General features: G+C 41.8%; 1 protein-coding gene across 2 annotated transcripts in view; it reads left to right on the top strand.

Moving 5' to 3' along the window:
* Positions 1-21,759, top strand: part of LOC137047064 (NACHT, LRR and PYD domains-containing protein 3-like) — a 73,822-nt gene extending 52,063 nt beyond the window's left edge. For both annotated transcript variants that reach the window (XM_067424605.1, XM_067424604.1), the window contains 3 exons: positions 13,566-13,739; positions 13,823-13,869; positions 20,970-21,759. In XM_067424605.1, the coding sequence (XP_067280706.1) occupies positions 13,566-13,739; positions 13,823-13,869; positions 20,970-21,529 (781 nt within the window). In that variant the 3' untranslated portion in view covers positions 21,530-21,759. The remainder of the gene's footprint in view (positions 1-13,565; positions 13,740-13,822; positions 13,870-20,969) is intronic.
* Positions 21,760-22,926: the final 1,167 nt, after the last annotated feature.

Below are 22,926 nucleotides of genomic sequence, written 5' to 3'. Positions count from 1 at the left end.
TGTTTGGACTCTATACTTCCCTGAGGGATATTTTGTCTACAAAAGATGAAGAAAAGTGTAACAGTTGGAGAAGTGGGCCTGTAGTTCCCCGGTAAAGGTGGCTAGAACGATGTTTGTATAAACACAGTGTGTTTATGTAGGCTGTATGTTTGCTAGTGTAGCAACAGTAGTTTATAAGGCTGTTTTCTCTTCTGGATATGTGTAATATGAGCAGTTGAGGCCACCGCACATGCCGCGGGCATGTAGCGGTGATATAAACTGACGTATGTTCTCCTGGCGAACGTTTTTAGCTGTAGCCACCTCTGGGTAGCGGTGGCACCTCTGCTAGTGAAATATCTAGATGAATTTGTGAGGTTAGGCTAGCGCATGAACTACAGTAAGGTCTGTCCCAGTCCTTCTTAAGGGCCGTTGTTGTGGGATTATCAGACCGATGCTAGTGCATCAAGTTGGCCTAGGCTGTTGATGGGATGACGGTGGCGTCTCGCGGTGGCATATTGCCCTGGCAGTTGCCCCGGGCTCCTGTCGGTATCCCCGCAGGAGCTTTGTATCCCTACCCGGCCTCCCCGTAGTAGGGTTGTCCGGCCAATGCCCACCCCCCTTCTGCATTTGGGGGTTGTTATTAATGCAAAAAGGTGTGTAGCAGAATGAATCGCGACTCAGCCAGTGGTCGTGGGGACGGGGTAGGCGTCTCTTCGCGGTGCGCAGTCAGACTGGTTTTGCTAGCCCCGCCCCCCAGAGCTAGTGCGGCCGCCACTTCTTGGCGGCCCCCCGGCTTGGTTCAGGAAATGGCCGGTTGTGTGTGTTCAATATATTTCACTTTTTGCTCTGTGTCTTCTGCTTCACCTTTTAGGCTCGGGTCGAGCTGTACTTCGCAACCATCTGAAAGCATCGGTTGGTAGGATGCTCCCCTGGAGTCGAAACACTGTCACGGCTGACGCCCTTGCGCGGACGGCGGACCGCTGGACAACCAGACGGCCGCCCTGGAGGCAGGTGGCGTAAGTTGTACTCCCCTCGCTTTAGAGGGTACAAGGCGTTTTATGCTGAGTGCACTGCTGTGGGCATTGTGTTTTAGGTCCACGCTGGTAGGCGCTGCCTGAGAGACTGCGCCGTCGCAGAAGGCTGCTATGGGCCGCTGGGGCGGACCGACTATAGAAGGCTGGCTGGCGGGAGACGCCAGCCGAGGCAGTCCGGGCAGTTAACTCTGGGTCAGGTGGTAGGCCTCAGTAGGCCTCCCTGCTGGTGAGTTCCGTCGTGGCCCATGTGAGCGGGGAGGGTTCTCCCCAACGATGTCGGCTGCAGTAGAAACCTCGTCATAAGTAGGCCCCTAACGGCCTCCCTGTGGATGAGTCCCCAGGTTGTGACTGGATACCCAGTCCTCATCAGCCAGCAGACAGCCACTGTCAGCCCGACTTTAAGGGCTCGCTGTGTTTCAGCACGCCTCACATGGCGTCCCCTGAGGGGGTGACCTAGGGTTCTGACCATTGGTTGACAGGATCTAGGCCGCTTTAGGCCTCCTGTAGGGTGAGCCCCGGTTCCCAGGTCTTGCGACAGTGTGCGTGGGTGCTAGCCAGGCGGCTAGCATAGTCTCCTATCAGGGACGGGCCGCTTCAGGCCGTCCTATGGTTGTTTCCCGGCCCTGCGGGGTTTCCGGTGGGATTTGCCATCGGATAAGCACCGTATGTCACCAATCTGATAGGGAACTGCCATTTGGCAATAGGCCTCTCCGGGCCGCCCTAAAAAGACCGGACTGTACGTAGGCATCAAACAGGCCTCCCTGGAGGCGAGCCCCGGGAGCACAACAGCTCCCAACAGTTTGCACGTTGGCTGGCAGGAAGTAGGCCGCTCTAGGCCGCCTGAGGGTGAGCCCCCGAGCTGGGACGCTCGGTAGGCCAGTGTATCGGGCTGTCAGGCCTCTTCGGGCCTTTTTGGGAGGGGATTCCCAGACCAGGTCTCGGTGAAAAGCTAGCCATTAGCATAGGTGGCTTCTGGCGTTATAGCCTCATGAGCCCCTGAGGAACCAGTAAAGACACCTTCCTGCGGCTCTTAACAGCTAGCACTAACGGTGCCAGGTAGAGGCGCCTCCTGGCCTCCCTGGAGGGGAAACGGTTCCCCTAAGCGGGAACGTAGAACTGGCTTTGGGCTGACAGCTAGCGGCTGCCTGCCGTTGGGTCCCGGCCTGGGCCGGTATAACTCAGTGGCGGGCTCGTGCCCTAGCACAACGAGACTCCGTTTCTGCTGCACAGTCCCTTCAGGACAGGGACTGGCTAGCCTACAGCATGGTTTACCTACCAAGCTGGCTTAAGGGCTCCCCTCATTGAGGGTCGTCTGCGAGCTTACGGCCGCTTGAGTCTGATCAGACGGGCAGGCCCCCCTCGGGGCCTCCCGGGTAGATCAGTCCATAGGCCTTTTTTAGGCCTCCTGAGCACCCCTGTAATAAATGTGTTCAGTAGATCCTAGGATCGAGCAGAAGAGACTCCCCTCGATGGCAAGGGTAAGAAGCACTAAGCTGAGTACTGCTCTCCAGGATTCCTGTCTCCGAGTTCCGGTCTGAGGAGGACATTGCCAGTTTGCAGTCCCTCAGTCTGGATGCTCATAAGTAAGAGCGATGTCCGGAGGCTCTGTTTTGACAGACAGGGTTGGCCAAGCTGGGGTGTCCCACAGAAGTGATGCCAGGTGAGGCCTCCCTGGTGGCATTCGGTGAAGGTTTTTCCCGAATTAGTGACGGCTGGTGGCGCCCTCGGGTCCCCTAGCCACATTCCCTTAAGGGACTCCTTCCTTCGAAAGTAGTAGGTCCCAGACCCTCGAGCAAGCCGAGAGTAGGAAACCTCAGTTAAAACTTGTTTAGGTTCTCTCTTAGGCATATAGCTTGGGCTATGACCGTAGGGAATGATGTCACTGGCAGCCTGTGTGGCTAGAGGGGGAGTGGTTCAGGCTTTCCGCGAACACTCGTCCAGGCAGTTCTCACTGCTAGTAAGGGACATGCACTCCCCTCAGCATGGCGGCGTGGGTATATCGTTCCCCGTAGCGTCAGCTGACGCAGCGCGAGTTCCCTTTCGAAAGGGAACGTCCCCGGTTACATATGTAACCTTAGTTCCCTGAGAACAGGGAACGAGACGCTGCGTCACATGGCCATGCTTCAAGGTGTGCCTGCCCACAGTCCCTTCAGACGAAGCGGATGTTGTCATGTTGGCACGGTGCCTTTTTATACTTCCTGGTCGCACGGTGATGACATCACCAGCTGCCGACGGTCAGTAGGATTGTGATTTGATAGCGATTTCAGACACCTGTCACGCTGAAGGCGTTCCCCGTAGCGTCAGCTGATGCAGCGTCTCGTTCCCTGTTCTCAGGGAACTAAGGTTACATACGTTCATCATTAACTAATCAATTGTAAATTACTTATAACTGAATCTACTAAATATATGTAAACTAAATAACAACTCACTCATTAATCATTAATGAACGCGTAGTCATGTTTCATAAATCATTAGTTAATCATTTACTAATGACTTGTAACGGAATTTACAAAACATTCATAAAATGTTAGCATATCACTTGATAATCATTTATGAATGTTTTGTAAATGATTAGTTCATCATTAACTAACCACTTATAAATGACTTACAACTGAACGTTATTATAAAGTGTTACCCTATATTGTCTTTTATGAGTTTAATCAATCAATCAATCAATCAACTTTATTTATATAGCGCTTTTACAATCACGATTGTGTCAAAGCAGCTTCACAGTGTCAAACAGGATAATATTGCGACAAAATTAGATTTGGCTGTACAGTCGTACAGGAGAAAACAGTAATGTTATCAGCTTAGTTTAATTTATCATATAGCAACAATGTTGGCAGATCAGTATTTAAGTTTATAGAATTAAATAAGACCTAATTCATACATTTTATTTGTATAATAAATTGAATAACTTTAATCATATTTTTAGTGTCCCCAACTGAGCAAGCCAAGCCAAAGGCGACAGTGGCAAGGAACCAAAACTCCATCAGGGCATGATGGAGAAAAATAAACCTTGGGAGAAACCAGACTCAGTCGGGGTGCCAGTTCTCCTCTGGCCTATTAACACACCGTGTAAGATTATTATTCTGGCAACCTTACAGGTCAGAAATCATATTAGATTGGAATATTCAAAATTTCAGGGTATAACGGAAGAGACAGATTTATTTGGAAATAAATGATGGGATGGTGCGTCGATTACACAAGAGTATGAATACATGAAAGATCGGAATTATGGCGCCGAAGACGGGTTTTGAGCATGTCGTGCCAGTGAGGCAAATTCGGAGGAGACACCATTTGACACGGCTCAGCAGACACTCCAGGATGAGCTGGTCATGTCCAGGCAGGTCCACCATCCGATCCGGACAGGGCCCAGATCCGGGATAAACCTCGGGATAAACAGAGAGACAACATTAGCGTAGATGCCACTCTTTTTATGATGTAACGAGTACATCATGTGTTATGGGAAGTGTTCCCGGTTCCGGCTGACCTAGTTAATGCAGCCTAACAATCAGTCAATTGAATTGAATAAAAAAAAGTTAAAAATGTTCTATGTGTATGCCATAGTAAAGAGATGTGTTTTTAGTCTAGATTTAAACTGACAGAGTGTGTCTGCTTCCCGAACAATGCTAGGAAGACTATTCCACAGTTTAGGAGCTAAATAGGAAAAGGATCGACCGCCTGCAGTTGATTTAGATATTCTAGGTATTATCAACTGGCCAGAGTTTTGAGACCGCAATAGACGTGATGGAGTATAATGCGTTAAGAGCTCGCTTAAGTACCGGGGAGCTAAACTATTTAGTGCTTTGTAAGAAATAAGCAAGATTTTAAAATGTATGCGATGTTTAATAGGGAGCCAGTGCAATGTTGATAGAACTGGACTAATATGATCATACTTCCTGGTTCTAGTAAGAACTCTAGCTGCTGCATTTTGGACTAGCTGGAGTTTGTTTATTAAGCGAGCAGGGCAACCACCCAGTAGAGCATTACAATAATCTAGCCTTGAGCTCATGAACGCATGTACTAACTGTTCAGCATTTTGCATTGAAAGCATGTGCCGTAATTTAGATATATTTTTAAGATGATAAAATGCGGTTTTACAGATGCTAGAAACGTGGCTTTCAAATGAAAGATTGGTATCAAAGAGCACACCCAGGTTCCTCACTGACGACGAGGGCTTGACAGAGCAGTCATCAAGTGTTAGACAGTATTCTCGGTTACTACTTGTGGAACTTTTCTGTCCAATAATTAAAAATTCAGTTTTATCTGAATTAAGTTGCAGGAAATTACTATTCATCCAATTTTTTATATCAGCTATGCATTCCGTTAATCTTGTGAATTGGTAGGTTTCGTCAGGGCGTGAGGAAATATAGAGCTGAGTATCGTCAGCATAACAATGAAAGCTAACGCCATGTTTCCTAATGATATCTCCCAGTGGTAGCATATACAGGGTGAAAAGCAACGGTCCTAACACTGAGCCTTGCGGTACTCCATACTGAACTTGTGATTGGTGTGACATCTCTTCATTTACTGCTACAAACTGATAACGGTCAGATAAGTATGATTTAAACCATGGCAAAGCAGTTCCACTAACGCCAACATAATTTTCGATTCTATTCAGAAGAATATTGTGATCGATAGTATCAAATGCAGCACTAAGATCGAGTAACACTAATAGAGAGATACAACCATGATCAGATGATAAGAGTAAATCATTTGTAACTCTAATTAGAGCAGTCTCAGTGCTATGATACGGTCTAAATCCTGACTGGAAATCCTCACATATACCATTTCTTTCTAAAAAGGAACATAATTGTGAAGACACAGCCTTTTCTAGTATTTTTGATAGAAACGGTAGATTCGAGATTGGCCTGTAATTGACTAATTCTTTAGGATCAAGTTGCGTTTTTTTAATAAGTGGTTTAATTATAGCCAACTTAAAAGTTTTCGGTACATATCCTAATGTCAAAGATGAATTAATGATATTAAGCAGAGGATCTATGACCTCTGGAAGTATCTCTTTTAATAGCCTAGTCGGTATAGGGTCAAGCATACATGTTGTTGATTTTGATGATTTTACAAGTTTAGCCAATTCTTCTCCTCCTATAGTAGTGAATGAGTGTAATTTTTCCTCAGTGACACTACAGCGCTCTGTCTGAAGTGATACTGTAATAGACGGCTGCATGGTTATAATTTTATTCCTAATATTATCAGTCTTACTAGTAAAGAAGTTCATAAAGTCATTACTGCTGTGTTGTTTACAAACATCTGAAGCTGAAGCTTTATTTTTTGATAATTTAGCTACTGTATCGAATAAATACTTAGGGTTGTGTTTGTTTTCTTCTAAAAGAGTTGAGAAATAAGCAGATCTAGCAGTTTTTATGGCCTTTCTGTATGCAATCATGCTCTCTTTCCACAAATTGCAAAAAACCTTCAGTTTTGTTTTCTTCCAGCCACGCTCCATTTTTCTGGCTGCTGTTTTAAGGGCCCGAGTGTGCTCGTTGTACCACGGCGTTGGATTATTTGCTTTAATCTTCTTTAAGCGCCGGGGAGCAACTATGTCTAAAGTGCTAGTAAAGAGAGAGTCAATAGTTTCTGTTGCAGCATCAAGTTCCTCTTGGCTATCTGTAATGCTGAGGAGATGGAACTGATGAGGAAGATTATGTACAAAGCAATCTTTAGTCGCAGCGGTTATCGTCCTGCCATATTTGAAGCGAGGGGATGGCTTTGCAGCCTTAGGTAAATTAAGTATACATGATATTAGGTAATGATCTGAGATGTCATCGCTCTGCTGCAGAATTTTAACAGTATCAACATTTATTCCATGTGACATTATTAGATCTAAAGTATGATTAAGGCGATGAGTGGGTCCCAATACGTGTTGTCTAACTCCAATAGAGTTTAGAATGTCTCTAAATGCCAATCCCAATGTGTCTTTTTCATTGTCTACATGGATATTAAAATCCCCAAACAATTAGTACTTTATCTACAGCTAATACTAACTCCGATACAAAACCAGCAAATTCTTTGATAAAGTCTGTATTGTGCCCTGGTGGCCTGTATACAGTAGCCAACACAAATGTCAGACGGGATTTATCATTTACACTACACAACGTTACATAAAGCACCAAAACTTCAAAGGAATTATATTTGAAACTAGACTTCTGAGTAATACTAAAAATATTATTATAAATTATAGCAACACCTCCCCCTTTACCTTTCAGACGTGGCTCATGTTTATAACAATAATCTTGGGGGGTGCACTCATTTAAAGTAATGTAATCGTCAGGTTTTAGACAGGTTTCTGTCAAGCACAGCACATCTAAGTTATGATCTATAATCATATCATTGACAACAAGCGTTTTTGGCGAAAGGGATCGAATATTCAGCAACCCGAGCTTTATCAATTGTTTATCCGTATTATATCTGTTGTTTATTTGTTGGACATCAATTAAATTTTTACTGTTGAATGGTTTTGATGTTTTTTTGTATTTACTAATTCAGGGAACAGACACAGTCTCTATATGATAATATCTAGGTGAAAGAGTCTCTATGTGCTGGGATTTAGCTGACTTTGGTGACGTGAGACAGCTAGCAGATGGTTGGTTTAGCCAGTTTGTCTGCTTCCTGACCTGGGCCCCAGTGAGTCAAGGTTTAGCTCTAAGACGTGCCAAATTACTAGAGAGAAGAGCAGCACCAGCCCAGGAGAGATGAATGCCGTCTATCTTCAACAGGTCAGGTCTGCCCCAAAAACTTTTCCAATTGTCTATGAACCCTATGTTATTTTGCAGACACCACTTAGACAACCAGCCATTGAGTGATGATAATCTGCTAACTATTTCATCACTCCTTTTCGCAGGGAGAGGACCAGAGAAAACTACGGCTTTTGACATCGTACTTGCGAGTTTACACACCTCTTTAATGTTAATTTTGGTGATCTCCGACTGGCGAAGTCGAACATCATTAGTGCCAACGTGAATAATAATCTTAGAGAATTTACGATTAGCTTTAGCCAGCACTTTTAAATTTGCTTTGATGTCAGGCGCTCTGGCTCCCGGTAAACATGTGACTATGGTGCTGGTCTCTATTTTCACATTCCGTGTAATAGAATCGCCAATAACTAGGGCACTTTCAACAGGATCCCCAGTGGGTGCATCACAGAGTGGGGAGAACCTGTTTGATGTTCTAATCGGAACGGAAGAGCGGTTTTTTGATCCGCGATTATGCTTTCTCATCGTCACCCAGCCCTGCTGCGCGGGCTCAGCCGGAACCAAACAATGAGTGTTCACTAAGCTAGTCGCATCCAAAGCAGTATCTAAAGCTGTTACATTCTCACTACTCTCACATAAAGCTTGGATGCGTGTCTCTAAATCTGAAATCTTCTCCGTCAGCCTGATTAATTCCTTACATTTATCCAGGGTTGCCAACTCTCACGCATCTGGCGTGATTCTCACGCTTTCAGGCTCTGTCTCACGCTCTCACTCCGCCCAACTCAATCTCACGCCAAATTGCCAAACCTGCTTTTGATATTAAACAAAGCTATAAGCTTTAATTTTTTAAAATGTGTTTTAATGAAATTCAAACAATAAATAGCGTTTTGGCGCTAATGTGGCATAATGTTAAAGCCAGAGGCGTTGAAAAGCGGAGTTGCATGCTCTCGTCTCCCTGCAGCTCGCGCTGGTCACGTGGCCCATGAGCGCTCAATACTTCTAGCGCTCTGCCAATGCATTAAAATGGCTTAAGCGAATACACAACAGTTTCACTATATAGATGCAAGTTTTGGTTAACAGTACAGCATAGTGTTAGTGTTTATTGATTATTAAGTCAGCCAAATTCACTGGATCGTTTTATTATGGAGAGTGATAGAGATTCAACATTGTTAACATTAATGTTATTCTTGTATTTAGCCCTCAGGTATTCCTTACTAATAGGTCACACTCATACTCATTAAATTATATTTATTGAATATTTTGAGGAGATCTTTTGGTTCTAAATACTATTTGTGCAACAATTATTGTCAATAAATGACCACTTAAAATATTTTTCTTCTAATATTTGTATTTCTTCTAAAACTTATATTACAATTAGTGTAGTAATTAATATTAAAATAGAGAATTCCAATTCAAAAAGGGAAATTAGAGTCATTTTGTGGCTAAAAAATATTAATGTGTATTTGTAATGCCATTAGGTGCCTTATGGCTCTTTAATAAATATACATGTATCTAATCTAGTTGCTCAAAAATATATTGCAGTCTTTGCATTCTAATAAATATTTAGATATGATGATCAAACACTAGATTTCTTTAAATGTGAAATTTCAAAACTTAAATAACTTGCATCCTAATCTTTTTAATGAATAATGATACTTATATAAGCAGTCACAAGTGAATATTAAGGAATGGCACATATAATTTGACCGAAAGAAATGTTTAAACTTGTGCCAAAACAAACATATTATTATGTACAGTATATATAGCCTACTAGATATAAACTGATACTGAATCAAGATCAAAAGCATTCTCTTCACCCGGGGTGGAGTGCCCTCTGGTGGTGATCACGGGCACTCACACTGGTGAATTGTGACAATACCTTATTTCTGAACAATAGCCAACATAACACACCTGCTAACTTTGCGATGAACACTCGGACCCCGGGAAAGATTATTCCCACCACTGACATTGGGCAAAGGACCATCTACATTGGGCAAATGATTCACCATTTGTGCTTAGTGTAACGTTAGGTTCAGTTTCACTTTCAGAATCACCGTCATCTCATATTTCCCTTCAAAATCAGGGTCCACGAATAGAAGACCCAACACTTAATTGCGAGTAAGCTTTATTGAGGCCATTAAAAAAATTATAATAGTAATAATAATCTAATGCAAATTATCGCTGACGTTGACAATGCTCTGATAAAACAGCTTACTTGCACGTCAGATCCGCTTTTGTTTACACTGATTCAATGCGCTCTTGCTCGTAGATTTTGTATAGAATCGTGATGTTTTGAGTCAGGGATGACGTATGACATGTCTACCATCTAGTGGAGGGGATGTTAAATGAAAATTGCCACCCTATTTGACAAAATCAGACGTTTTATTCAGTGGTAACCCTAAAGGGTTAAGAGTACATTCACACTTGTCATGTTTGGTTTGATTAAAACAAACCCTGGTGTGATTGCTTGGTTAGTGCAGTTAATTTGAACATATGTGAACACTGCCATCTGAACCCTGGTGCCCACCAAACAAGCAGACCGAGACTAAAAAGGATGGGTCTTGGTCCGCTTCCAAACGAACTCTGGTGTGGTTTTATTGATATTTGAATGCAACACAGACCAAAGACATGTAAACGAACCAAAAACAGTATGTAATGTCACAAGATGCAACGCTACATGTCAGCTGATTTGACAATGCTGAAAGATTTGGTCCAATGAGCATGTTTCAAAAATGCTAGAAAAAACACACTAAAAGCATACCTGGACCATCAGAAGACCTGTGTTGCCCATTAGTCGGTAAAGACAACGGAACTGCTGTCTCTTTTGCAGCAGATCTTTGTTTCTGCATACATCGGAGGAAATCCTAGTGCTGTTTTGAATATTTTGAACATTTTATCGTTCTTTGTGAGTTCTCAGCTTGTAAAAATAAAACCATATGTACACACTGTTACGGTGTTGATGTACAAAGGATGAGGATACCAAGACTTCCAAAAACTTTTTTATTCACATTAAACTTGATCTTTACACACAAAAAAAACACCTCATGGGGATTAGAGTGCGGATCGGGCCGCATTTTTCTGTCCGAGCCCGACCCGCGTCCGACAGAGCAGTAACCGAACCCGACCCGAGCCCGACAGGCATTCAAATATTTATGTCCGAGCCCGACCCGAGCCCGACAGTTAAAATCAATTTTTTTCCCCTCATTTACTAATGACACGTACGTTTGTTTGTGTGGAAAGCCCGCTTTTATTAAGCAACTGTAGGAAGGCATTCTGAAATGTTTACAGACGAGCGCATCAGCACGCACACGGGGCATTAAACGTTACACAGAGCCCAATCAAATAGCCAACTGAAATTAAATGAACAAAGGTCTGCTAAAAATGGCCCAAGCTAACAGAACAAAACATTAACGTAACACAATTGAAATGCTTATTGAAATGAAAGTCATCTTACCAATTTTCTCAAACTGTATGTTTCCTAAACTGCAACATGGGATCTATTTACATAAAATCTCCATCAAAGTTTAGGCTAATCGAGGTTATGCAGAAAAAGAATTGCATCAACTGCGGATGGCTTCAAGGCTGTCCTCCTGCCAGCAGCGCTGAAGTTGCGCTCACTGGAATGACGAGGATGCCGCGGGCAATATGCACGCACGTGTTGCGCGTTGTTGTCACGGCGACATAAACAAATTTCTGCATGCAGGAAGACGGATGTTAGGGTAATATTATGCATGTATTTTAATCACAAAAACAAACCATTGCATAAAGTTAAACAGGCCCATTGGCTACTTGCATAATAAGCAGTTTTAAATTTAAAAGGTTCAATACCTTTTCGCGCTGACGTGACCGAGCCCGACCCGAACCCGAATGTCATTTCTAAATATCTGTCCGAACCCGGCCCGACCCGTCGGGTACCGTCGGAACCCGTCGGGCTCGGGTCGGGTATCCATCCTCTAATGGGGATAACAGGTTGTATAACATGAGTATAACAGAGACCTGACCAGGAAGAACTGAACATGAGGGAACTAAATACACACACTGATGACAGGGTTAACGAGGGGGACAGGTGGCATAGATGACTAGACACAGCTGACTTTACTTAACAGATGAAGGGACTGAATTGAGGCGGGAAACTGAAACAAAGGGACATGTGACAAACACAACACCAGGAAACACAGGGAAAAAACCACTACAGACAGACTAGACATGTGACACACACATAACATGATCATGTTTAATCCAGCACACAGCATTGTTTTGAATGTTTGGTAAGCAAGCAAATATACATCATAAAAGATGACTAATCAGGTTGTGACCGTATCCCAATGCCTTTGGTTCAGTAACTTTAGGATCGCTGTTAAAAATGCCAGTGTGAATGCCAAGCGGACCAGGACTATATGTTTTGTTTTTTTGTTTTTTTGTCAAACAAACCGAACTACAAGTGTGAACTTAGACTGCTCTTATGACATTTTGGCATAATTGTGTGTTATTATTCATTCAAGCAAGAAAGAGATCTCGATTCTAGCTTGCTGTCTGTACACATGATACTGGCGCATGTCTTTCTGTGGATTGTGTGTGTGTGTTTCACATAGGCCCTATTTAGACAAGTGAGTTTTTAAAACGGTGTGAAAGTCTCTGTTTCAAGGTTTGAAAACACCGGAGTAGTGTAGACGAGTAGAGTAGCAAAAGTTATGCATTTTAAAGCAAAAACTCAGTAGTGTAAACAGGGCCACAGACGAGACATTCACAGACAGTGGATTATCTTTGTCTTGCTTTGGCTTGAATGAAAGAGAAAGCAGATGCTGCATTAATTGCATTAAATATTTTAAAAAACTGAAAAAAAAATATCACGTGTCAACATGTTAACATTGATAGCACAATTAGAAATATGGAATTATGGAAAACTTATACTTTTAAGTGTTTATGAAAGTCACTCAGTAACTTGTTTATTGAACTGAGTGTATAAAGTCAATGTCACGTTTGCAATCATGCAAATGTTCAGAAAAACAGCACTCTTTATTGTGTGATAACTTGTATCATAGACATATATGATAATTATAATTAGCTGGATAACATCACTATTTTCTCCAGAGCCGAATCAAATTTTGTTTCATTATTTCCTGTTAACACTGTGAAGCTTCTTTGAAACAACTGGACATGTAAAAAGTGCTATATAAAAAAGGTGACTGGCTTGACTCTTGTTATAAATATAATCAGAGAAATCATTGAATGGATTTTTATTATTATTTTGATAACATTTCTGCCCTATTATAGTGAGATGGGAGAGAGCGCTCAAAGCTCTTTCGGATTGCATAACTTCGTGGAAAATTAATAGACATGATCATTCTCTGTAAAGAAACGAGGCATGATCATATGAGAATTCAAAATCAATATATTTCTAAATGTGAGCTCTTATGGGCTAAAAGCCTTAATGGAGCTGTTTACTGTAGACATGTGATCACAAACAAATGTGAGTAGATGTGATTCAATATGTGTGTCCTTCTATGTGAAACAATGATAACATTGATTATGTCCATGCTTGCAGTTGGACCAATGGTGAGTCCAGCCATGCCTCTAACACACACTACACACACATTTGCCCATGCACAGTCGACAAATCAAAGCACAGAAATGTAAACGTTGGAGGCCTGCATGGGTTATTCAATTTGTTAAGTGTGTTTATTGAATTACTGCTAATTTATTGGATTGAGTAGCATTATTGCTGATGTTTGAAAATCCAGTGTGTTTTAATGTGATAATTAGAGAAAAATGAAAATGTGTTTGTGAGACATATAAAGATAACTAGTTAGATGACGAGGCTGTTTTGATCCATCTGTAGGTTGTCTGGCTGTATGGTGACAGAGGAAGGCTGTGTTTTTGTGTCTTCAGCTCTGAGTTCAAACCCTTCCCACCTGAGAGAGCTTGATCTGAGCTACAATCACCCAGGAGATTTAGGAGTGAAGCTGCTCTCTGACATACTGGAGGATCCGAACTGCTCATTGCAGAGACTCAGGTGTGTCAAACACTGATACTGATATAGTGAATGTGTGTGTGCATGATGCATATGTACATTAATGTGTGTTTGTGCACTTATAGTGTTGATCATGGAGGGGAGATCAGGATCACAGCAGGACCACGAAAGTGTATGTCTACACACACACACACACACACACACACACACACACACACACACACACACACACACACACACACACACACACACACACACACACACACACATATACTTAAACAAACACACACACACACACACACACACACACACACACACACACACACACACACACACATATACTTAAACAAACACACACACACACACACACACACACACACACACACACACACACACACACACACACACACACACACACACATGTTGGATTTCTGTATCTTCGTGGGGACTTGCCATATACTTCTATTGTTTTTATATTGATGTAACATATTTTCTGTCCCCTAAGCCCATACCCCTAAACCTACTTCCCCCATTTCTCCATTTCTCAAAAACTTTCTCCATTTCTACAATTTTAAAGGTCCCACGGCATGGATTTAAAAAAATATTTTATAATGTTTCCTGAGGTGTACTGATATTGTTAGTATGGTTTTTACATCAATGAATGTCATAATTTACAGAAGCGCGAGCAGCAGCTAAAGCACTGCCAGTCCAAAGAGACGGAGAGCTGGGGAAAGATTGCTGAGAAAGTGTTATTATTCCGAGTTGTTGGGAGCGCTGTGAGCATGAGTTTATTTTGTCACTGCTTGATTCACTGATGCATTGAGATGGCCAGAGGTGGGTCTGACAGTATTAAACGATTTAGAAAGAAAGTCTGTGTGAACTTCAATAATTAGCTACACATCAGAACTGACCCCAGATCAGGCATTAATGAACACTGTTACTCATGGTTTGTGGCGGTGCTGTCGAATCCATCTTGTAAATCCTTGCTCACATTGCGACTGATAAACTGAATCCATTCTCTACTAATTCTCTGGGTAGGCAAAGCAGAGGAAGGGGAGGAAACCTTTCCTGGTATGACGTCATAACAGAAGAATTCAAGATCAGCTTATCTGGACTCATTTTCTCAAAAGGCAGAGAAAGATAGCCAGAACTCAGTTTACACCCATCAAATTTTGTAGCCACTTGGGGACAATATTCAGGTTAGAGGAACACATATTAATGCTGAAAAACCTAATAAAATTCATGCCATGGGTCCTTTAAATAAGCATAATTTATAAATTGTTCTCATTTGGACCACTCGCTGGTCCCCACAATGATCTCTGGTTTTACTTCCAAATGTCCCCACAATGGAGCCCAGCTAACAAAATGAGCCCAGTTTCTATAATGTTAAAATGTCTGGTTTTCTTGTTATTAATATAATGTTTAAAGGTTACAGCAACGTCAATACAACGTTCAAGAATGAGAAGACTATTACAATAAATTTAAGGTTATACTTCCACACAATTAAGAATCATATAATTGCACCTTTTAAAAATATATATATATTAGCAGTGAGCATTTTGTGCTCTTTATGCGCCATGGGCACAATGACCCTCATTTATCAATCTTGCGTAGAAACTGGTGTATATGTTGGCATAAGATTATGCTTACACTCATCTCACCGCCTGATTTATGAAGCTGTGCGAACCTCTGCAATCCAGGTGTACGCAATACTTGCCCTTAATAAATGTGGCGGCTGAAAACGATCGTCATTAGAATAACACGCCCCTATATATTCAAGTCTCCGCCTCTCCCACGCCCTCATTTTACGTCATGGACAAACAGAAGACGGCAAAGAAGCAAAACTTCTCCGACGTGGAGATCGGGCGCGCTCAATCATCTCACTAGTCCACTAGTCAGGGCACTGATTAGGACATAAGTCAATGGGCTGACTCCCTGATCAGTGCTCTGACTACTGAACTAGTGAGATGATTGACGCGCCCATCGAGACCATCACCAGGGAAGTGAAAAAAAAAATGAAATTGTTTTATTTGGGAGTTTAAAGAGTGGGATTAAAGGCACCTACAAAAACAAAATATGGACCCAAATTACGAGTACTCTTAATAATGTGGAGGTTGAGAAGCGCACTCCAGCAGTTTAAATAGCTGTTTGGATGATAAATTACCATCACAATGCATTATTTTACAGCACGTTTTGAAACAATTAGCATTTAATTTCGTATCACGGCACATGTATTGGGGTGTACAATAGTGATGATAATGTGATGTGGAGTACTACCATTCATTCACATTAATATTTACATGACAATTTGTAAGATTCTTCTTCTTCTTATTATGATTATTATTCTTAATGACGCTTGTTATTCAGAAGAAGAATGTCGTTTTTATTGATTTTATTATTATTTAAAAGAAGAAGGTCATTTTTATTATTTTGTCAGTCTGAATTATTTTAGTCCCAGTCCGTGCGCAGCTGCCGGGCCAGACGGGCCTGAAACGTCAGATAAAGCGCACGGGCTCGCAACTGGAGGAATACATATGCCTACAAATCAAACGCTTTGGTAAAGTCACCCAAATTAAACATTGACGTTCATGTTGCACAAAAATAAACACTGAATGTTGTTGTTGTGGTTTTTAACAGTGGGTCATAATATAGCATATCTTTGCCAGTGCGTTTTGTGGTGTTAGGAATTGTTTTTCTGCGCATTTTCACACTAACTCAAACGTGCGTACACCACCTCCTGAGCTGGCGTAGGATTTGAGCGTGCCGTACGCCAACGTCCATATTGATAAATCTCAAAGTCACCGTGGGTTTGGGTGTACGCTGGAAATTTGGTGTACGCACTTTTGATAAATGAGGGCCATTGTGTTTTAACCGCTTGCTGCAGCTCGTGTTTTTGTAGGACACTCTAAATGTGCCTGAAGTTGAAAAAAAATCAACTCTGAGTGGAAAAGCACCTGACGTCATTTGCTGTTCTTTTCCCATTATCTTGGGGTGTGAGATCTTGTGCGATAATGCCAGACAGAGTGTGAGGGTGAAGTTAGGATAGGATATGCCACCGCTACATTTACATTACCCCTCCACTGTCGTTTCGCTTATTATATAAATAAAAACATGATTTATGTCTTGGATAATGGTCGCTTCAGCTCCATCAGCTCACCCAGCACGAGCTGCAGAGTTGTACTTAGTGTGCAGCAGGAATCAGAGTTCACTGATTGCGTGATGAGGTGACTGACATGCGACTTTTAATATTGAGATTTTGATTATGGTTGCACTTATTATAAGACTAAGATAAAACTGTGTTATTTATTTTTTATTTATACTGTTTTTATGTGATCAATTTGTGCAAAGTAGATTTGGTCAAAAGCTGTAGAAGCTCATAAATAATGTGCAGTTCTAATGTCTGAAGAGACAATCATTCAGGAAAGAAGCCTGTCAGTTGAGTTTATGCAAAACCTTTTACAGGGCTTGAGTATTGTTGTCTTTTACTGCATAAGATAATTCATACTCATTATGATAATTGAAGTTAACTGATGACATTACTGTTTTCACCAGAGCGGCTGTACAGCCAAATCAAATTCTGTTGCAATATTTTCCTGTTAACACTGTGAAGCTGCTTTGAAACAATTGGACTTGTAAACTTGTAAACAGAAGATAAAACGATTCATTTGTTCCCTTTCAGACGGTCCCTTCGACTTACGTCGGAAGGAGTGACGAATTGGGATCACTTTTGGGAGCCCCTATCAGATTTGAGATATAGAAAACGGGCCAATGAACATTGGCGTGCGTGCTTTGCATATCACACCCCGCCCCCCGCGGCGCGGGTATAAAGTGGAAGTGATCGCCACGCACTGTTGTCATTCACTTCGGAGCCGAATGGCGTTGATGAAGCATCTGACTGCCTACGTTCAACGAGAGAGAGAGAGAGCAGTTTAGCAAATTGCACTACACACACGCACACACACATACACACACACAAACACACACACACACGACACACAGTTGGTTCGGTGGCCGTGTTCCGTTTGGTGAGCCTGGGTGCTTCAGCACTAAAAGAGCATATTTCCAGATTTTCTACGTTGCCGCAATCATTGCTAATCACGATCTAGTAGAAGGTAAGTCCTTGGGGAAGCACGACCTGATCGTCAGGTTCCTGAAGGGGGCGAGGAGGTTAAATCCGCCTCGCCCTCCCTCAATACCCTCTTGGGACATGTCTCTGGTGCTGACCACACTGCAGAGACCTCCCTTTTAGCCTTTGCAGTCAGCGGAGTTAAAAATCCTGTCTCTAAAGACGGTACTCCTGACTGCATTGGCCTCCATCAAGAGGGTAGGGGACCTGCAGGCATTTTCGGTCGACGAATCGTGCCTGGAATTCGGGCTGGACAAGTCTCACGTGATCCTGAGCCCCCGGCCTGGATGCGTGCCCAAGGTTATCACCACTCCCTTCTGGGACCAGGTGGTGAGTCTGCAAGCGCTGCCTTCGGAGGAGGCAGACCCAGCCCTGGCTCCTCTCTGTCCCGTCCAAGCCCTTCGGACTTACGTGAACTTACAGAACGCAAAGCTTTAGGACCTCAGAGCAGCTCTTTGTCTGTTACGGAGGCCAGCATAAGGGAAAGGCTGTCTCCAAGCAGAGGATGGCCCACTGGATAGTGGCTGCGTATGAATCCCAAGACGTGCCCTGCCTGCTCGGGATTAGAGCCCACTCCATCAGGGGTGTAGCCTCGTCTTACTGGCAATGTTTTGGTAAGATCACTGCAGGTTAGGTATTGTTGGTTTATAATGACAGGGTTTTTCCTGTATAGAGAATTACGAGACGGCCGCCTGTCTGTCGACAATACTCAGACAGGCAGACAATTGCTCAGATTCAGATCCAGTCGTGATAATCAGAAATATACATCATCACATGATCCTTCAGCAATCACTCTTATATTATGATTTGCTGGTACAAAGTCATCTAAAGCCATTCCATAGCTGAATGTGCGGAACAATGATTTTATATTAATATTATTTCCATCTTTAAATTAAAGTTGACGGAAACTCCGCTCCGCTGCAGCTGTCAATCATCTCCGTTTAGCATTCAAACTGCGTGTCGCAGGTAAAACTCTCTCGAAGATCATATTTCCATTATAGCCTATAATAGCTACTTGATCGGTAAATAAAGGGCTACAGTTCATCTCACATCTGATGAGGCATCTTTAATATCAGTTGTAACTTGAAAATAATGCTTTATGTATGTTTCTGTCGATGAATACACGTGCTGGCTCCTCAGTGATACACTACAACAGCAGCGATAATAAAAGAAAAACGTGGGCAAAATGGTCTCTCTTTGGAAACTGTTCAATGCACGCGAGTGCTCCCGTATGACCAGTTATTTTCGCCGTCATCATCACCCGGGTATATTCGCCAGATGCGAGTGAAAACTCACGCGCTGAGAAGATCTTTCTCTGTGCACTCATCCGAGAGTGTGCACACGTCTCACAGCACACAAATAATGAGTTCTCTTTCAAGTCTTGCGCTTGAACGGACAAACTCACACAAAAAGTATGTCAACATGTAAATTTTGATGAGACATGACAAATCACACACTCACACACACACACACACAGTCACTCAAACACACATGCACACACACACACACACACACACACACACACACACACACACACACACACACACACAGTCACACACACACACACACACACACAGTCACACATTCACTCACACACACACACACAACACAGTCTAGTGACTGTTGTTCTAGATGTTGCGTTTAATAAACAGAATACATTTTTGAAATGTAGTCAGCGTTTGGAGTGCAATAATAATTCTTTTCTTTAACCCTCTGTCCAACGAAGGCGCTTGCACAATTTATTTTGTATAGCTATTAAACGCAATTTTTTTATTTCAAAAGCATTTCTAAATTTAGTTCATATTTGTAACAAACGAAATTCCAAGCCAAAATAATGAAATGTTAAAAAAAAACTCTTCAGTTACCACCATGCAAATTCAAACGTGAATAACACGCTTGTCTCCTTCCAATAAAAATAATGGATAGGTGCGGTGACTGGGATAAACCTACCAACATATGTGACATAATATTTAAAATGACTTATCACGAGAGGAAAAAAATTGCATAACATCTGTTAATGGAAACGCCGTCATTTCGCAATAGTTTTATATCAACATTTTGCGCAAATCTGTAATGGAAACGCGAGTATGCCATACTCTGCCATAAACGCCTGAGAGATCCTGAAAGATCCGGATATAACAGCCTTCTTCTCATACCACGGCATTCTACATCATGAGGAATTGTGCAGCAAGCTTAAATGTGGACAGCTCATAATGACAATGGACACTGTGACACGAATAATACATTTTATTCTTGCACATGCCCTGAATCGGACAGTTCCGATCCTTGGTCGAAGAGTTTGAAAGCGCATACCCTGACTTGGCAATGCACGCAGAGGTCAGATGGCTTAGTCGCAGAAATGTCCTTGATCGCTTCATGGAATTATTTCCAGTTTTGTGAATATATTTTTAAAAGAGAAAGGCCAACATGATTTACTGGCACCCCTCGAAGACAACACTTCCACGTAAAATGCAGCATTCCTGACTGATGTTACGCAATATTTAAATATCTTTGAGCAGCTACCAGTGAGAAACAGCAAGACCTGAAATCATTAGTGAGAAAGATGCAGACTCATATTTCCTACTAGGAAGGACTTTTCAGACTAGAGAAGTAGCCCATATTTTCTCAATGTTTTTCTTGTGTATAATTTTTTTTTAAATATTTTAATATTTTTAATACTCTGTTTGAATATGATCTCTTTTTTGCATTAATATTGCCAGAAATTGTTAATTCACTTTTATTCCAGATTTAAATTTACATTTTCATGTTCAGTATTAATTTAAATAGGACAAATACTAGCAAGATAAACTGTATTTCTAAAGTAAAAACTGTAAATATTGTTTTAAACAAAGTCTTACGATGCAAATTTGTGGCCCTTCACATTTTGTTTGGTTTAAATGTGGCCCCCATTGGCCTCTGAACTTGAGTACCCCTGTTCTAGATGTTTCTCTCTTCTTGTGTTCAGATGCCTGTGATCTCACACTGGATCCAAACACAGCGCGCACACACACACACACACACACACACACACACACACACACACACACACACACACACACACACACACACACACACACACACACACACACACACGCGCACTTGTCTAGTTACTGTTGTTTTAGATGTTTCTCTCTTCTTGTGTTCAGATGCCTGTGATCTCACACTGGATCCAAACACAGCACACACTCGTCTCGTTCTGTCTGAGGAGAACAGGAAGGTGAAGTGTGTGGAAGAGCCTCAGCCATATCCTGACCATCCAGAGAGATTTGATGGAGATGTTCCTCAGGTTCTGTGTGGAGAGATTCTGACTGGACGCTGTTACTGGGAGGCTGAATGGAGTGGATATAGTGCTGAAATATCAGTGACATATAACGGAATCAGCAGGAAAGGATTGAGTTATGACTGTGTGTTTGGATACAATGACAAATCCTGGAGTCTGATATACTATAATAACAGATTCTCTGTCCGTCACAATAATAACACCTCTTATATTCCTGACATCAGTTCCTCCTGTAAGAGAGCAGGAGTGTGTGTGGACGTGTCGGCCGGCACTCTGTCCTTCTACAGCGTCTCTGACACACACACACTCAGACACTTACACACATTCAACACCACATTCACTGAACCCCTCTGTGCTGGATTTAGGGTTAATTCTGATTCTTCAGTGTCTCTATGTCAGATTAAACACACACACACACACTTGTAAATCCTCTTATAACATCCACATACACACACATTCATCAAATCTCACATAATTAGTTATGTTAATTAGTTTAAAGCTACACTGTGTAACTTTTTTAGTTTATTCTTAGCTAAAAACACTTAGTTATTTCAAAAATATATGTCCTCATTAATGTATATTTACTTCTTTCAAGTAATTAAGTATTTTCATAAGTTTATAATATGCCATTGAAAATACCAACACATTCTCACACCCAACTCGTCACATATGGACACTTGACCAGGACCCCTTGTCGTCACATTTCAACGAACTGGGCGTACCTTTATCGTCAATTTTCGACGCGCTGGGTGCTCCATTCATTTCAATGAGAAACCTTTGGCGTCATACACAGACACATTTAATTATTTGCGTTTGTAAAAGCAGACATGATTTTATTAATATTTAAAGGCTACTTTTATATTTTGGAGCAACTAACCCAACTCCTACCCTAAACCTACCCACATCTTAACAATATAACAAGTATTTATTGCACAATCTGACCAAAACAGTATAAAAGTATTAGCTCATGTTGCATTCCAAGTCTTCTGAAGTCATACGATGTCTTCATGTGAAGAACAGAGTTGATCTTGATGTTTTAATCGCTGAAATGATGATCCCGCTGCCCCGTGAACGAACTCATTCATATCTCAGTCAAATAATTCAAAAGACTCCTGAGCCTGACGCGATCAGTCACAAGACACACGAGAGCCAATGACATTTTACAATCAATGCTGACGTAATGACGCAATTGGTCACAAGACATATGAGAGCCAATGCAATTTTACTATGAAATCTGAAGTACGGGCGGCAATATTTGAAATTTGATGTGTTCGTGATCTTCGACGGATGGAGATGCTGATCGCTTTTGGGGATTTTCTTCATGCAAATCAATCGTTTGGCCTCGGAAAACTTGGATTATTTAACTTTTTTGAATAACTCGTGGATGCAGTCGTATGTTATATCTTGTGCTTTATATCATGTTGACACAAATGGGTAGGTTTAGGGATGGGGTGGGGTTGGGTTACATGTTAAAATGTGTCTAAATAGCGTAAATAAAAAAAATGTAAATGAAATCATGTTAAAAGTGTCTAAATAGCATAAATAAAATAAATGTAAATGAAATTATGCTTGCTGATTTAATTGAGAAGCACACTCCAACATGTCATAATGGCAAAATTATAAAACAATAAATAATTTCAATAAATAAATCAAAAAATAAATTTCACAATGACGATAATATTCCCATTCCCAGTGCGTCTGTGTATGACGCCAAAGGTTACTCATTGAAATGAATGGAGCACCCAGACCCAGCGCGTTGAAAATTGACGATAAAGGTACGCTAAGTTCGTTGAAAAGTGACGACAAGGGGTCCTGGTCAAAAG

This window comes from Pseudorasbora parva, chromosome 18, assembly GCF_024679245.1.
Source record: "Pseudorasbora parva isolate DD20220531a chromosome 18, ASM2467924v1, whole genome shotgun sequence".
NCBI classification, from domain to species: domain Eukaryota; kingdom Metazoa; phylum Chordata; class Actinopteri; order Cypriniformes; family Gobionidae; genus Pseudorasbora; species Pseudorasbora parva.
Note: the sequence above shows the minus strand (reverse complement) of the source record. Positions and strands in the feature narration are given on the sequence as shown.